At 41.8% G+C, this 17098-nt stretch overlaps 3 protein-coding genes across 3 annotated transcripts; 2 read left to right on the forward strand and 1 right to left on the reverse strand.

The window, feature by feature from the left end:
• Positions 1-2897: 2897 nt before the first annotated feature.
• Positions 2898-9185, reverse strand: sema7a (semaphorin 7A (JohnMiltonHagen blood group)). The gene is made up of 14 exons (XM_084476881.1): positions 9012-9185; positions 8575-8717; positions 8180-8221; positions 7974-8069; positions 7545-7647; positions 7257-7367; positions 6874-7016; positions 5705-5883; positions 5346-5454; positions 4698-4896; positions 4437-4549; positions 4193-4338; positions 4043-4101; positions 2898-3877 (listed from the first exon to the last, which is right to left on the reverse strand). The coding sequence occupies exons 1-14, from the start codon at positions 9139-9141 to the stop codon at positions 3459-3461; spliced, it is 1992 nt and encodes a 663-aa protein (XP_084333007.1). The 5' UTR covers positions 9142-9185; the 3' UTR covers positions 2898-3458.
• A 1064-nt stretch (positions 9186-10249) lies between these two features.
• On the forward strand, positions 10250-12226 carry commd4 (COMM domain containing 4). Its single transcript, XM_084476887.1, has 8 exons — positions 10250-10281; positions 10487-10558; positions 10675-10740; positions 10830-10869; positions 10971-11090; positions 11483-11563; positions 11670-11846; positions 11953-12226. The coding sequence occupies exons 1-8, from the start codon at positions 10279-10281 to the stop codon at positions 11991-11993; spliced, it is 600 nt and encodes a 199-aa protein (XP_084333013.1). The 5' UTR covers positions 10250-10278; the 3' UTR covers positions 11994-12226.
• Positions 12227-14186: 1960 nt separating this feature from the next.
• neil1 (nei-like DNA glycosylase 1) lies at positions 14187-17097 on the forward strand. The gene is made up of 10 exons (XM_084476884.1): positions 14187-14322; positions 14711-15190; positions 15285-15404; positions 15578-15686; positions 15763-15850; positions 16005-16126; positions 16215-16242; positions 16347-16411; positions 16487-16661; positions 16795-17097. The coding sequence occupies exons 2-10, from the start codon at positions 14751-14753 to the stop codon at positions 16824-16826; spliced, it is 1179 nt and encodes a 392-aa protein (XP_084333010.1). The 5' UTR covers positions 14187-14322; positions 14711-14750; the 3' UTR covers positions 16827-17097.
• Position 17098: the final 1 nt, after the last annotated feature.

The raw sequence follows: 17098 nt of genomic DNA on the forward strand, positions 1-17098 counted from the left end.
TCGGACGCCTCTTCTCCCCTCTCTGCAGAGTCAGCTCCACTGCGCGATCCCGCCACCGCGCAGGAAGAGAGGAGATCGTGAACGCGCAGCCTCTCCCATCCTTCATCCTCAGTATTAAAGATACAGAAGCTCCGGATCCCCCATCCTCAAAGAAAATTCATAATTCAGACTGATGTTTAATGTATTCACCCATCGACCCAAGTCTAATCTTTGACCTCGTTCGCTTTGGAAATCCAACGTCTATACAACACAATCCAAATAGACGTTAATGTGCGCTACTTTAAATATGTAAATAGTTTCAAAGATGGGCATGTGCTTGTAGTTGTCGGTGCAGCGTTATTTGGAGACCCTCCAACTAAAAAATAAAGTAGGAAGTGAAAGCTTAATTGCGTAACAACCTATTTCAAACACTCAAATGGTGCATGTGATGAAATCCTACATAGGCCTAAAACACATTTTTGTCATGGGATATTGAAACAGTTCTCAGATGCAACATTTCAAATCAATAAAATAAAAATTAGGATATGGTAATCCAAGTAGACTTCATGGTATGCACATTTTAAAACCAATTGGAAGCCTGCATCCCTGAAAGTGTTTTGTTTCTTTCTAAACGCAATCCTAATGTTCTGTATATGTCTACTGCCATCCTCTGGTAGACAAACGTGCATCTTCCTTTCTGTTTGTCTCTCTTGATTTCTTACAAAGGCATTTGAAGGTAAAGGAAAGCACTCTTACGTCCCCTGGTGCTCTCATCCGCATATTACAGGCGATGCAGCATTTGGCGATCACAATAGATGCACCGGTTAGCTGTTGCTTGGAGGGAAGATTTTCAAACTTTATAGGCCTAGGCCTACATGGTAATCCTGAAAACGATTATAGGCTATGCTAGGACAATCAGAAAACCCAACTAAGAAGTGATTTTTCTTAAGTTATAAAGAACATTAATTATAATTTAAGTCTAAGAAATTCACCTTAAAGTATTTAAACGTCTTAATCATTAACCTTTTTTTTTGTTAATTCTCGTTCTCGACTCGAGTTAATCGCCGTCATCCTCGTGGGCTCTATGATGCGTGCTGTGTCAAACTTGAGAAGAGGCTTCCTATAGCCTCACACCTATTGAAGTTTGTTTGAAACTTCCTAAAGTTTTGCGTTTAAAAATATATATTTTATATCTTATATAGAATATAATTGAATATGAATAATGAAACGACTCATGAATTCGGCTGGATGTATTCTTTAATTTATTTACAGGCCTTGACCTTTCAAACATGGCGGCGACTCGCACGTTGCGCAGCAACGGGTCGAAGCAGGAAGCGTCATTGGCTGAGACGCTCCTCTGGACAAAATACTAATAGAAAATACAAATGAATACAATTGTTTGCTTTTCATAAGGTTATTGTGGTAGTTTTTACTACTGCAGGTGTGTTGGTTGAAATATATCAGATCGAACTGAATTGGTAATCAATTAAATATTATTGAAAGTGTTTGATAAAATAACTAAAGTGAGACAAATGTCAACTGCATCACGTTGACAATTGTCACTTAGCCCTACCATGTTGATTTAAAATATGAAACAGGCAATTGACATTGAGCCTAATATCCTACACCAAGGAGCCATCCAAGGGCAGATGAAAAGTATTTATTTTATTGCTAATTCTGGCATATTTACAGTGTTTTTTAGCAACAATGTTAATAAATATGCATGGTCCCTATCAAATAAACCAATAATAAATAATAATATAATAATATAATATAAATATAATATAATAATAATAATAATAATAATAAAACAAAAAACAACAACAATGCTTCCTTGAACTGTTGCCAAATCTAGGTGCCTAGTTAGGATGTTACCTGTATTGCAAGTTTCTTTTGAATTTAGCAAGGGCTTTAGTACTTTGAGATCATTCATTTGATGTAAAGTGTGTCATAAATAACATTTATTATTATTATTATTATTATTATTATTATGCATTGCATCATTGACTTGGTGCCACCCACAACCATTCTTTGACCATTCTTTGCCAACAGCAGATTTAGGACCGGACTAATACATGCTTAGCAAGTGGTGCCTTCCAGTGCCATGTCAGCTCTGTGTTGAGGCTCAGACACTTGGATGCTAAGCGGTTTGGGGTCTACTGCTGACCCAAGCAGGATCACCGCATGCTGGGAAGTTTGGGGCTTAGTCAGGTGAAAACAAGCTGCCGTATCGGGTTACATGTGAGCTCTATTCACCAGACGCAGAGAAGCTCAGGTGACGGCCTTTTATCCTTGCTTCAATCAATTTAATGTTTGATTAGAGTTCATTTATAAGCTGTTTGATTCTCATTTGTGCTAATAAATGTCCCCACGAAAGCTTTGGATAAATAGTAGCCTACACTAAATAATTTAGTATAATTTACAGATATATGATGAATTTATTTTAAAGCATGTTCAGAGTTTAAATTGAGAACGAGAATGATTGGTTGGATGGTTTCACGGGGGGGGGGGGTCACCCAATCCGTCACCCAATCAGATCACGATCTGCGTTATCACGTTAAACACGCAGATCGTGTTTTACCCAATGCGTTGGACACGCCCACTTTCTTCGTTTTAGTTTTACCCACTTTCTTCGTGACGTGACAGTGGGTATGAGGCAGGCTGGCGAGAAAAAACAGTAGCAGTGACACAATCAGGCTATTGGGAATTCAAAAAAGGTTGTTATAACAAAGCCTTACAAAATGCGAGATAGCGACTTTAGGTAAATTTGAGTTCTGGAATGACTTCCCTGAGGATGTTAGAAAAGAAAAATTTATATCTTGAGAAGCACTTTTCTTAACCTTGTTTCCAAAAGACGACTTCTATTATTATCATATTATTGCAATTTGTATAAATATAAAATCACACACACACACACACACACACACTTTGGTATTGCTACGCATTTCCCTTTAAATCAGATGTCATTAAGCTATTAATAACATAAATGTAAAGTGCTTGTGAAGAACAGAAGCAGTTAGAGCTTGTGTCCTCAGTTGTGCTCTCTCTCTCTCTCTCTCTCTCTCTCTCTCTCTCTCTCTCTCTCTCTCTCTCTCTCTCTCTCTCTCTCTCTCTCTCTCTCTCTCTCTCTCTCTCTCTCTCTCTCTCTCTCTCTCTCTCTCTCTCTCTCTCTCTCTCTCTCTCTCTCTCTCTCTCTCTCTCTCTCTCTCTCTCTCTCTCTCTCTCTCTCTCTCTCTCTCTCTGTCTGTCTCTGTCTCTGTCTCTGTCTCTCTCTCTCTCTCTGTCCCTGTCCCTGTCCCTGTCCCTGTCCCTGTCCCTGTCTCTCATTAGCCACTCCGTGACCAGGAAGGGCGTGGTGTGGCAAGACCCTTAACAGCCTGATCCTGCATTCCCAGACAGCCACTTATATTGAGTGAGTGTGACGGGCTAGAAGTGAACCAACCAAACCAAGTGATTGCATCGCTATTCTTGGGCTCCTCCTAATAGCCAAGCCATGCAACAACCGCCGCCGTGGCTGCACTCAAGACGACGCATTTGACGCACCACACGGGCGCAGCCGCCCCGTCAGTTGGACTATGGGGTCTCCTGAGGGTCCTGGTGTCCGGCTCGGTGAGCCGGTATTCTGCCACCAGTCTGGTGTGGTCTCGCTCCTGGGAGAAGCACTGGTGGCGGCCGTAGCTGCCGGTCTCCAGGGCCGGGATGAGGTGCAGGCAGTGGGCGCCCAGCTGCTGACAGGGGCTGTGGCGGTCGCCGTGCTTCCACACGTAGGTGGCGTGGTACGAGTCTATAGGACAAGACAGGTAGAAGGGAACGCCCAGCGGGACCGTGTGGTCCTCACTGGAGGCCGCCGGGGAGGCGCGCGGCGTTTCCTGTCTGCTCTCACCGTGCATTTCTGGCTCTAGATGAGAAAAAACATGGAGAGGGGGAGGGGTTGAAGGATAAGACACCCTATGGGGTGTGTGTGTGTGTGTGTGTGTGTGTGTGTGTGTGTGTGTGTCAGGATGCCCTTGATGTATCAACAGATGATGACTCCTCGATGTGGTGATATGGTATTAGAGCTTACCTTCAAGCGCTGCTGTACAAACATCCGTTGTTTGCTCCATTATATTTTGAATACCGCCCCTGTGGAAGCAAAAGCTTTCATCAGACATTCCCTGGCTAGGCTTGTTTGGAAATGTGAGAAAGCTTTCATCAGAGTTTCTACTCTACTTACATGACGGTTGATGTGCATCCATTCTCAGTCCAGGCGCAGTACGGGTCCCTGGAGAGGACACACTCTGCACAGGAGCTGTTGTAGTTGTGACACTGTGGGAGGTCAAGGCTAAAGACCTCCTCTGCAAAACCTACTATCAGCTTTTTCTGAAGGAAGGAAATAAAGCCATTGTCAATAGATGAGGCGGCCCGCTTAATCAAAGCAGTTATTTGTAAAAAATAAAGTAAATACAAAGCCAAAACACCTTCTTGGTGGAAAGTATCATTGACCGAACGGATGAGCGGTTGGAGAGATGGGTTTCTGAAATGATGAAAATATCCGAACCAAGCTCTAAGCACTTATGGATTTTACCCGTGTCTGTAGGAATAGAACACACACACACAACATCTTAAATTGCGGCAATAATTATCCCGGGAAGCACTCTCAGTCACCACGAGTAAAAATAATGTGCAGAAGAACGTTCCAGACCTCTTCCATGCCGTCCATCCACACTGACGCGACCTACCGGTGGCCAGCAGCAGAACGTTGTATGTGGTGTTGTCGGCAGCCTGCACGCGGTCCACGGCCAGCTTTGTGTAGTTGTAGCTGCTGACGTAGAAGGGCGCCTGAGGGTGTATGGAGGAGTAGAGCCACTCGCTCATTTCGCAGTGGTCCTTCACCACGTTTAACGTTGCGTACGGCAGGCGCCGGCTGTTTGGTACACACTGGAATACAACGTGGGCACAGGATAGCCGTAGTTTAGAGGGGCCGCATGCAAATGATAAACAGGAAAGAAACCAGAAAGTCTCAATGGTAAATACTGTTGACTGTTTGTTTCTTTTGACCTTAGCTTGGCTTATACTTAGTGTCACTGATTACATGAATGGTGTTGTCGACCAATCGTCTGAGACAGGGGCAAATACTTTGTGGTTGTATCCTCCTTGAATTAATTTGTGCTGCTGAGACTACAATAGATACCATTTCCTTAGGCAGGACTTTGTCATCAACAAAGAGCTAGACAAAACTGAGACAGAAAAACAAGAAAAACAGAAAAACAAGGAACAGAACTTTGAACCCTTTAGATAGGGAAGTTTCCAGCTTTATTCTTCTTCATTCCTGGCTGCTGTTTGCACAGTGCAATAAATAAATATTGGCAATAATAGAAAACCCTTACAGTTCCTGGTCTGGGGACAGGAATGACTCCTTCATAACCCTTGAAGTCCGACTTCTCAAATACTTCATCAATATCGGCCATTGAATAGACACACACTGCTGTAGAATTCCTGAAAATGAATTAATGCCATGAGTTAGCGAGTGGACTGTGAAATAGTTCTATACTAAGTGTTACGTATTTGCCGGATGCAGCACTGCATTTCAGCCATGCAATAGAGTCTATAGCAGGGCTTCTAGCCACACTAAAGTGACATTATAGTCTATAGTATAGACTATAGTGTGTCTTCAAGTATGTTGCATGTCAGTGTTTTTATCAGGTGGATGCTTACAGATACTAGGGGGGCAGGGGGATTCTCTCACCAGCTGCTTGTGAAGAGTGCGTAGACTCTGCTGTCACGCCAGTTGTCTGCGTGCAACACATACACGTCTAGGAGGTGGTTGAAGTAGAGCGACTCCTTTGGATAGCCACACACCAGCCGAGCCTTCAGGAAAGACGTCCACGTGTTCTGGAAGAATCTCTTTGAGCCGCCCTCATCCACCTGAGGAAACAGCAGTGGATGACAAAGGACCATGTTAATAGTTTTATCCCAGCAACTCATATTTACCCCATAAAAAGTAGTTCCTTGTTTTCTGTCTCAGTACTACTAACAGCAACTATATACAGTATATATATATAGTTGCTGTTAGTAGCCCTGCTTTTGGTAGCAACTATATATAGTTGCTGTTAGTAGTACTGAGACAGAAAACAAGGAACTACTTTTTATAGGGGTATAAATAAATATATATATATATATATATATATATATATATATATAGTAGTTAGTTGGCGTGATGAAGGGGAAAACAGTTTGAGACCAGACCGAAAACCAGTTGTAGTTTGTTTGCACAGGTGGTGGGAGTGGAAAGACGCCTCTATCAGCAAAGAAAACGAGTTTCGAGGGCAGCAGCAGGTTCTCATGAAGGCTATCAGTGTCCTCTTTGGATCGCATGATGCTCTCCCAGCAGTACGGTTGGACCAGATTAATAAATAACAAACTTCCTGCTCGTCTCACATTACATGATGACGATTTAAAAAATGCATTAGAAAGGAAACAATACAGGGCTGGAGATAGTGCAGCAGAAATGTATGGGACTACACCCTAAAGCACCTTCCAGAAGATCCCAGAATGCAAAAGTAGTGCAAAATTGAAATAGAAGGGTTAATAATTATTTTAACAATGGTTTCAGTAAACAGTAGTGCTGATAATCTTATCTTTTTTAACTAGATAAATATTTTATTTTATTGATACAATATATACAGAGAGCCTGCTTGCCCTTTTGCTATCATGGAACTGCTTGCTATTGCTCCTATCTATAATCCAACATGGTTCTCTGTTTGCACCAGTGCTGTTCTCTAAATGTTGTGTCCATGTGTATAATTCAAGGTCTTTACTGTCACCGTTTACTTTGACTAATCATTACTGTTTCCAGAATATCGCCTTGGGTCACCATCAGGATGGTGCTTTCTTTAGTTGTGTTAATTCCAATACCTTGCAAACTCTGGCCACTCTCGTGACCCAAGGGTCTGCTTCGGGACTGCTGTCGGAATTCTTTTCCCGGAAAAAAATGTAAATCTTCTCATTGCCGCTGTCATTGTGCCGCCTCACCCAGGATGCGGCAACAAAGGTGGGCTCTGTTGAGACGGACGGGGGATAGGGAGGGGGAGGGGGAGAAAGTTCCATACTGTTTACAAAAAACTTTGACAGTGAAAGAAGAAATTAGGAGATGAAGATTTTCGGTTTTAAGTTCCCCCAAATCACAGCAGGTCAAAGTATACTCGACCGGCAAACCAATAAAAGTTGGGGATAATTGGTTGAATCTTTGTTGGCACATTAAAAGGACAATATGAATAGAAGTGATGCTGTATACTGACCCGACACCCACTTGTCATACATCCATACGTTGGTTCTATTGCCGGCTTTTCTTCTGAACTGCAGAGAGCTTCCATCGTGTTCCAAAGGGGCCGCTGCGTATAAGTCATCCTCTAAGAACAGAACAGATATTTATAACCTCTGATTTCAAATTGTTTTTTCCTGTTGTGACAGTATGTGAGTCTTGGAGCAAATAACAAAATATAAATAAATCAACAATAATACCAGTTTTTTTTTTATATCTAAACTTTGAATGTCTTGCGTTTATGCAAAGGGAGTTTTACACATACCTGCTGTCAGGGAGAGCCCATTCTGAGTGTAAACATAGGGTGAAATTCCAGTCCCTTCGTAGCTCTTCTCTATTTTACACGACTGATTGCCCACCTGGAAATACTATCAACCACAGAAAACACTTAACTCCCATCGACAACAGGGAAATTATGCTAATGAAAAGAGCAAACAGAAAAGGCCCACCCACACATTTAACAGAACCCATCATCATCATCTATAAACTGTCAGGCTGGCTTCATGAACGTCGAGCCTAACCACGTTTGCTTGTGAGCTGCCAGACCCCAGCCCTGTGATTACTTAGAAGAGTAGAAGAGTACTCCCAAATGTGGGAGTAATGAGGCATGGCTGACGGGTATCTTCTCAAAATGGATTTGCAAAAGTTTGGCAGAGGAAAAGTTATGAGTCCTATTTTACGTAATAATACTGACCAGCTTCCAACACTGTGGCTTGTATCCGTTGGTTCCACAGACAAACAAACTATCTTGAAACTCTTGGATGACAGTAATGACATTTCTGCATGGTCCCTATATAGAACAGAGTTATACAGAATTAAGATAAGAATTAAAGATAATAGGCAGAATTATTCAGAACTTTTGAAATGTACCTCTGGTAACACTATCTAGTTCTTACTAACCTGTGAACACACTTCATTGGGCGATGTACTCAAATGACATTTCTGCAAATGATTACAACAAATCAAAAATGATATTTTTTAACACATACTTCATCTTCATAAGAATTTGTGCAAATAGACATGTTTGTTATTCTTTTCACCAACAGCTGTTCGTGACCGGGACCGTGCCATATTGACATAAAGGCCATTGTCAACAGCCATTTAAGTATTGCCAGCATCGTAGCTTGTTGACCAAACACCTTTGTTCCAAATACGCCGGGATTGTTAAAATATATATATAATACTGACATTGGTATATTTAATGTATGAGAACAACATAGGCTAAAGGACACTAAAGTAGACTAGTGCTTAAAAAAAGAAACAATTAATAATACAGAATAATGAATTATTCCTACCTCCATAAGATAATTACTATCCACATCAATCTTTAGCACAAAATCAGTGCATCCCAAATACAAAACATCTTTGGTTTCTTGTAGAAATAATACGGTACAGTTCTGATGGGCTGGATCGAACTGAAGTTTATTACGAATTGTATCTATAAAGAAAGTAGAAAAAGTAGAAAGTTTGCCTGAGATTAAACAGAACAATATTTTTTTCAATGGCATCAATTGGCATATCAAATGTTAACTTAGTAGACCTTTAATGAACTTGAATGAAAATAAAAAAAAAACGAATTTTAACAGGACGGTGAAAGCATATCAAATGGGCGCTGTAGCCGGTTGAACTAGATTAACGGAGCTTAACCTTTGTAGCTTAAACCCATTAGGCCTACTTGAAATAGGATACCGATGAGGTTTATTTCAAATGATAGAAGGTATATGGACCTTACCTCCGTTCAGGAGACGCCTCGGCGTATCTTGTCCCAGGTTTGGTATGTCCGTCAGAATCACACAAAGAGTCAGATGATCATGGAAGTTCAATAGTAGGCCTACAATGGAGAAGTAAATAAGAGGCATCATTGCACTGTTTCTTATTTCCTGTGGTTCGCCATGACACAAACTATCCTGCATCTACTATGCCACTTCTGGCAGAGGCTGCCGTGTGCGTTCCAGTTTTTCGTGGGATGGTAGGGCAAGTAGCCTAGGCTACCGCCTCTGATTGGTTGGAAGGGCTCTCCTCCGATTGGTTATGGCACAGGGGTGTATTTTCTACCAGATCGGCGTTCACATCTCGCCGGTCCATGCCTTTTACCCCCATACTTGTGGTGCCAGCACGGTCGTGAGAACATGGATTCAAGTTCGAAATAAGTACAAAAATATAATTCCATAACCTTCAGTAAATTAGTATTCCATAATTTGTGACTTTTAAAGCTACACACAAATGCGCATCACTTGGGAGACACGAACCCCGCACGCAGAAGTTCAAGACTGACGCGCTACCTCCACTCTCCCACTCACTCACGGCGACTCACTGCGCAACAGCAAAGCATTGTCTACATAAGGTCCAACAAGGACGATAAAGTAGCGATAACCTGTATCTCTCATAAAGAATATTCTCAGGCAATGCCAAGGGATCGGATCTGTCCCAAAAGACCCTCTGTCTCCGGAGAGACCCCTATACGATACGGGCTCCGAGGTCTACGGGGAAATTTGATTTGACAGCATAAGTCACCATGGTGATACAGCGACGCTAAAAGAGATAGACTTTCGTGTCCCAGCTATGCAGGCTTTGAGCGCAACATACCTCGCTAACCCACTAATCGAGGTTCGTAGTACAGGGCACAGGTTATCCTTAAATGGTATTCAACTAATTTTATTTAGCGTTAGGCCTATATCTATAAATATTATTTAAACATTATGACATCTAAAGAATTCACTACATAATCAGCCCTTATAGACAGGTCTGTCCATTTCCCCTTGCTCAGCATGCAGTTTTCCAGCGATGTTTCACCAATAAAGTGAGTGTTATTTATATTTACAAAAACACTTTCACACTTAATAGTGGTTCCTGATAATGAATGAAATGTGGATTGTACGCATCGAACAACCATTGGTTGTCGTCAAGGCTTGAAGACCCGCCTTCCCTTCAACCCACCAATCAAAGAATATCCCTTTTTACTTCCGGAGTTTGAATCAGCTGACAGAAAAACAACCACCATGGCAAGTAACGTTATAGTTTATCATAATCATCTATATATCCCATAATAAACGGTCATTTGTATTTGTATGTGTTACCGCTTCTCCATTTAATAAAAGGGGAGCCATCTCTACTTGTAACTGCAAGACAAACGATGTGTCTGAATAGTGAAGACACGCGTTTGCTACGAAAGACCTTATCATCGTCTGTGTGGTTTATTTGTTTCAGCGATTTCGTTTCTGTGGAGATTTGGATTGCCCGGACTGGGTTCTTGCGGAGATCAGTACGTTGGCGAAAATTGTAAGTGCTGTGATCCAAAAAGAGTAACGTTGGCCAACAGGGAGGACATCAGCCTTCACTGGTTCTTTATGTTTTGGGCATACATCTAAAATGTTCCATCCCTCCCGATATTATAGTCAAGTGTAAAGATGAAACTCCTCTGTGCTCAAGTACTGAAAGACCTGCTTGGAGAGGGCATTGATGTGAGTACATACACATAGTTTTACTCTTAAGTTTAAAATAAATACACATTATTGTCGTTGATAACTCTAGACCTGTCTTATCGTTTCAGTATGAAAAGGTTTCAAAGCTCACTGCAGATGCAAAGTTTGGTAAGTCACCTTCTTGTGCTATTTTGTGTGCTTCACTAGCAAAGCAAAAGTAGGCCTACCCCATTCAATAATTGCACTGCATGCATCCATCCACATTGCAGAGAGTGGAGACATCAAAGCCAGCGTTGCAGTGCTCAGCTTCATTCTATCCAGTGCCGCAAAACACAACGTTGAGAGTGAAAGTCTATCAAGTGAACTCCAGCAACTAGGCCTGCCAAAAGGTGAGTCGGATAAAATCACAATCATTGGTTTGTGTACTCGTAAAGTTTTAAGTCTTTATGCACCTCAATATCTTCCATTTCATGTAGTGTAAGGTAGTAAAGGTACCAAAGTAAAGAATAATGCAAAGATTTTTTTCCCAAAGCTTACCCGACTCTGTTTTATGTGTTTTACTTGTCGGACTGAGAAAATAATACACATAATTATTTTGGGAAAATGTAATAGATAGAAAATTATCAACGTTCATTACTCCTTACCTCTATGTATAAATTATACTGTGATATATTATACATCGTTTTCACATTGTCCACAAAAAACATGCCAGAAAACATAACCAATGACACTACAAACTGGAGTTAAATGCAGATATACATTTTCTTCTCCTTGCGCTCAGAGCACACCACAGGCCTGTGTAAATCCTATGAAGACAAGCACAGTGCGCTGCAGGACAAACTTCGGGAGACGAGCCTTAGATGTGAGTACTCGGGCCCTCTGGAGAAAAGGCGACCATAACAAAAAATGACTTTTCCGGCCGAGTTACGTGAAGGGGCGGCGTTGGTTTCTCATACTGTGTGTTTCAGTGAGCCGACTGAACTCCGTGTCCTGGCGGGTGGACTGCATACTCAGCTCCAGTGAGCTGAGGGAGGTCAACGAGCCAACGGTGCATCTTAAACTGCAGGCGCAGGGAGCCGAGTCCGGCTCTGCAGAGACCACTGTTGTGTCTGTTTCTGCTGACAAGTTCAGGGTCTTGCTAACAGGTTTGTTTTGTTATGTCTTACCTGAGCTCTTGTCTCTGTTTTGTTATATTTAGTTTTCATGAGTTTGAGTTTAATCTGATGTGTGTGTCTGTGTCTGTCTCCATAGAGCTAAAGCAAGCACAAGCTATGATGAATGCACTACAATGAAGAAAGATCGCCTGAATTATTGGATAAAATGTCATTATATCCATTAATGATGAATGATCAATCATCATATTTTGTTCATAAACTGCACATTGTATTCTTCTCTTTGCCATTATAGCCTATCTCTGTCAAATGTCAGTAATTTCATGCTTGAAATGGCATTGCAAATTTAACATTGTAAATGTTTTTTTAATTAATATTAGACTTTTTAAAATAAAACGATGCTTAAAGGTGAAGTGTGTAGTATTTAGTGCCATCTAGTGGAAATAACTTTGCAAAGAAGAAATACATTATATATAAAAACACACACAAAAAAAAATTTGTTACCCTAGAATGAGGCTTTTATATCTGCATATATAGGGAGCGAGCCTCTTCCACAGGGGCTTCCAATGCTTTACTGAAGCCCAGAATGGACAAAGTTCTAGGAACAAGGGGTGGCGTGTCTACAAATGGCTATGACCCAACACTGGAGTTATAATATAATCGTCCGAAAAGCGGCATTTCACGGAGGAACGCCCCCTTTTGGTCGGTCCAACTTGGAATTCTGAAAGTATACTGAGTTCAGTGAGGCTGACCGTACGACACAACAACAAAAATGGCTGCGCCCGTAAAGAGATTTATTTTCTTTGTATTTGTACCACGATGGTAATTTTAATGTTGATTTTAAATTATCTTAAACACTTGATTACATTGCTACTTTATTCCGGTCACCAATTTATGCATTGCACGGTCTTGCTCTGCGTGCAATACAATGTAAAGTTGTGTTTGTTTTTGAGCTGGTTTGCTAAAGAGGCTAATGTAGCTAACAATAACAATGACTAGCCAATGACATGACACAATCACAAAGACAAACGGGAACGCTATAAGTGCTACAAGCCAGGAAATTACGTCACAAGAGCAACTTGTGTGGGTGGTGTCCGAGGCATCTGGAACACACCATTAGTGAAGAGCATGCACCATTCTTTCGGCAAAATATAAGATGTATTTAGAGTTTTGCAGGGCTTGTACATTGTGATGTGACATTGCTATGATGGCGCCTTCATTCAGGAAGTAGCCTTTAGGAGCATAGAAATATTATAGGGATTGTATATAGTGATGTGACATTGCCATGTTCGACACCATTTGTGGTGTATAGGGGAATAAGAATGTTTACGGTAGCAATAGTGTTTAAGTCATTGTTTAGTAATTAATCTTGGATTATGTCATCATGGATTGACAGTTCTTTGAATTTGAAACTTTGAACAGTGTTTCTCTTGCGAGATTTGGCAAAACAAAGTTTTAATTAGCCTAGCATATGGATTATTTACGTTTATTTAGAATTTACATTACTTGAGTACTCTCTAAATGGAGTAATCTTAAGGCTCGTTCATGGTCCTGGTAATAACGATAGCAACCGTTCATGGTCACTGCGTTCGGAATCTAAAAGTTCTTCACAGCAGGGATTTTTTTATCCAATAAAAAACAGTCAGAACTGAAGTTCGAACACGCCTTTATTTCCTTGTAGCCTATCACCTACTATCCTTTTGCTTTTATTTATGAAAAGGCTGTTGTATTGCCACTGTATGGAAGGCTACACTTGCCCTTATCTAGAGCTGGTTTACCAGTACACAATGTTTAAAACTGAGCAAAGTCGATGCCAACAGACGGCTAGAACGTCAATCAAAAAATCAAAAAATCGACCTTGGTGCGATGAAAAATAATTTTGCTATTACACAAAATGGAAATTTGTACACTCCCATGATTTGTAAATATTTTATTGACGTGGGAAAAAATGCTACAAGCAATTGTGTTGATGTTAAAGGATCTTTACTCAAGCTATGCCCTATAGTGGACGAACCTCATCACTTGACACTGCTACTCGGTGCTGTCGTTGACGATGACGTAATTTTCACGTCAAGTGCACGAAGTAAAAGTACCAGATTTGTTTGTACAGGCCACCGTAGTCGTTGAAAAAAGAGCTGTGATTGGTGGGATTCAATTGGTTGCAACTGCTTCTAAATGTTGAACTGTCAACACTGGACTCATCCATCCTAAAAGCTCTGACTGGACCTAAAAAAAGACTCTTGTTTTGTTTCCCTTACTTCCCTTTATCCATGGTAGCCATGATGCTGCGGATGCTACCCGGTTACTTCCTGTTATGAACACAGCTCAGACTTAGATCTCGCGGTATTTCCGTGAGATCTGCAACCGTGACGCCCACGAGATCGCGAATCGAACTGCAGCTTTATGCAAGGCTCTGTTTTTAAAACATGTGTGCCAGAACTTCCTGATACTTATTTCACGAGTCCTGTATTAAGCTCCCCATAAGTGTCTTGGACATTAGCATTGCACGGTACGTTGTTTGCTGTTCTACTTATTGTTGATCGCTATAAACATGTTAGGGTTTCAACTCGCCCATGTCTGGTCACGTATTTGTGTAGGATACTACAAATGAATGCGTATTTGCAGACTATTTTTACTGTAGTGTTGTGTGGTAGAGCATCTCTCTCTCTCTCTCTCTCTCACACACACACACACACACACACACACACACACACACACACACACACACACACACACACACACACACACACACACACACACACACACACACACACACACACACACACACACACACACACACACACACACACACACAAATCAGGCTTCCCTTGGACAACAACACCCAGAGCTGTGGTCATGGTGAATAATGGGTATCCTTCTTCCTGTGTCCATTACAGAAAACTTCTCAGCTCCTGCACCATTCATTGTTTTACCAACATGCCTGAAGGGCCAGAGCTGCACCTGGCCAGTCTGTTTGTCAACAAAGTGTGTGAGGGAGTAGTGTTCACAGGCCCAGTCACAAAATCTGCGGTCAGCAAGAACTGTGATGTGTCCTTTACCTGCGAGGCGTACAGGATCTGCGCTGCTTCCAGGGGGAAGGAAGTGAAGCTCACGCTAACACCCATGAAGAGCAATGTCAAGGAGGGGAGCACAGAGCAACCTATGGATATTGTTTTCCGCTTCGGTATGTCCGGCTATTTCCGATTCACATCAGAGGATGAGCTGCCGAAACATGCCCATTTGCGTTTCTTTTCCAACGAAAAGCCCTGCCGAGTGCTGAGCTTTGTGGACACACGCAGGTTTGGCAGTTGGCAGCCCAACGGCAGCTGGCAGCGTGGCCGGGGGCCCTGCGTCATGTTTGAGTACGAGAGCTTCAGGTCAGCGGCTGTGTACTGATGCATACATCATGCAGATCAACCCATTCGGACTGATCTTTTAATTGGGACCTTAACAGTGTTTTTATTCTTTCAGAAAAAAGGTCCTCTCCAATCTGTCCAACCGGGCTTTCGAAAGGCCCATCTGTGAGGCCCTGCTTAACCAGAACTACTTCAACGGCATTGGGAACTACTTGCGGGCAGAGATCCTTTTCAGGTATTTTGGGCATGCAGGACTCGTTTCACAAGTTTGAAAACAATATCAACAAGATTACAACATTGTGTTTTGCTTCCTCTCCACATCCTCTTGGGGCCTCTGCTATGAATACATGATAGTGAACATGCTAGGCTTTTGTTAACTAAAAATAAGTTTGCCTTTTCTTTTGTCAGGCTGAACATTCCACCCTTTGTGCAGGCCAGGACTGTGTTGGAAAGCCTTGAGCTAGAGGATCCGGCTGCAGACACTATCCCTGTGAAAGAAGAGCTTGCTGACAAGAAGGTGAAACTCTCTGATCCATCTCTGATCACCAAGATCCACCAATAACTGACTATTGACAACACTTCTGTTTCCAAAGACCTCCGACAGGGAGTCGAAATGCACGTCTCAATCTGCTGATCTACTGCGGTTGTGCCACACCGTTCCTCTGGAGGTCGTCAACATGGGTAAGCTTTTGTTTTGTTGTATTGTATCTAAGTGATCAAATGAATGCACGCCATCACTAAAATGCATGTGGTTAAGATTTTAATTGATGCAAAGTCAAATATGGTCGGTGAGCCTTAGTTTGATTGACTGCAGTTATTCCGTCACTTCTCTAAGGTGGGAAAGGTTACGACCCCCAGAAGGCCGACTACTCAGACTTCCAGGCTTGGCTGCAGTGTTACTATGTGGCCGGAATGAAAAGCACCAGAGACCACAATGGCAGAACCATGTGGTTCAGTGTGAGTGGGGTGAAATCATGGCTGGCTGTCCTTGATGGAACAATTCAAGGAAAAACGCTAAACTAATGAATTGTGTTTTAAATTTCAGGGTGACTCAGGCCCCATGGCACCCAAAGGTAAGAGAGGCAAACAAAAGTCTGTTGTATAATACGTATAATCTTTTTTTGGAAGTCATCTTAAGAGGTGATTGAGAAACCATTGTTGCCTTCTCACACATTAGAGCGCAAGTCAACAAAAGCAAAGAAGAGAGTGAAGAAAGAAGAAGACGAAGATGATGCCGACACGGTCAGGAGAAAATGCAAACCCTTTGTTTACGTATTTTATTTTTATCTGTGCTAAAACTTAAGTCTTTTTTTCCAGGTTGCTGAAATTGTCCCTAAAATCAAGACAGAAAAGGAAGTCAAGCAGGAAGCCCAAAAAAGCCAGACTGGATTGAGAAAACAGAAGATTAAACAAGAGGTGGAAGTGACGCGCACTTATGACAACACAAGATGTTTGCGTAGTCATAAGACCAGTGAGGCAGACGCAGCCGTTGGTAAGAAAAATATTTGAGTAAGAAGGAGCATGGCTAAAAGGTATCCATTGATTGATTATATATGTATGTCATGAGATCAAAATACAAGGACACATTTAGTATGATGCTGTACTCAAAGGCTATTCTGTTACAGAATCGAAGAGGCAGAGCCAGACAATAAGCTGACCCCCGGAGGACAAGGAATTTAATGGGACCATCATTTTTCTCCTTCTGAAACACGTTCATAAACATTACAACTTTTACAAAATCCTATGACTCAGTGTACTGATTGCAGTGTTTATTATCTTAAAATCACAGGAAACATTGCAGATAAGTTCTCTCAAAGAAGGAACAGTGTTTCCCACACATAGGCCAATGTGTGGCGCTGCGCCACAGATTGAACAACGAGCGCCATCCACTTTTCTTATTTATTTTTACTTGAACGTGATTTTTAACAA

The sequence above is a fragment of the Micromesistius poutassou genome (assembly GCF_964030765.1).
Source record: "Micromesistius poutassou genome assembly, chromosome: 13".
Classification (NCBI taxonomy): domain Eukaryota; kingdom Metazoa; phylum Chordata; class Actinopteri; order Gadiformes; family Gadidae; genus Micromesistius; species Micromesistius poutassou.

Bases quoted from the DNA above. Each gene is read 5' to 3' on its own strand.
- sema7a (XM_084476881.1), bottom strand. From the start codon at position 9,141: ATGATGCCTCTTATTTACTTCTCCATTGTAGGCCTACTATTGAACTTC. The intron at 8,222-8,574 runs GTAGGAATAATT...AATCATTTGCAG, and splicing joins ATAGTAATTATCTTATGGAG to AAATGTCATTTGAGTACATC. The intron at 7,368-7,544 runs GTATGTGTAAAA...TTCTGTTCTTAG, and splicing joins TGGGCTCTCCCTGACAGCAG to AGGATGACTTATACGCAGCG.
- commd4 (XM_084476887.1), top strand. The intron at 11,091-11,482 runs GTGAGTCGGATA...CCTTGCGCTCAG, and splicing joins GCAACTAGGCCTGCCAAAAG to AGCACACCACAGGCCTGTGT. The intron at 11,564-11,669 runs GTGAGTACTCGG...TGTGTGTTTCAG, and splicing joins TCGGGAGACGAGCCTTAGAT to TGAGCCGACTGAACTCCGTG.
- neil1 (XM_084476884.1), top strand. From the start codon at position 14,751: ATGCCTGAAGGGCCAGAGCTGCACCTGGCCAGTCTGTTTGTCAACAAA. The intron at 16,127-16,214 runs GTGAGTGGGGTG...TTTAAATTTCAG, and splicing joins GCAGAACCATGTGGTTCAGT to GGTGACTCAGGCCCCATGGC. The intron at 16,243-16,346 runs GTAAGAGAGGCA...CTCACACATTAG, and splicing joins AGGCCCCATGGCACCCAAAG to AGCGCAAGTCAACAAAAGCA.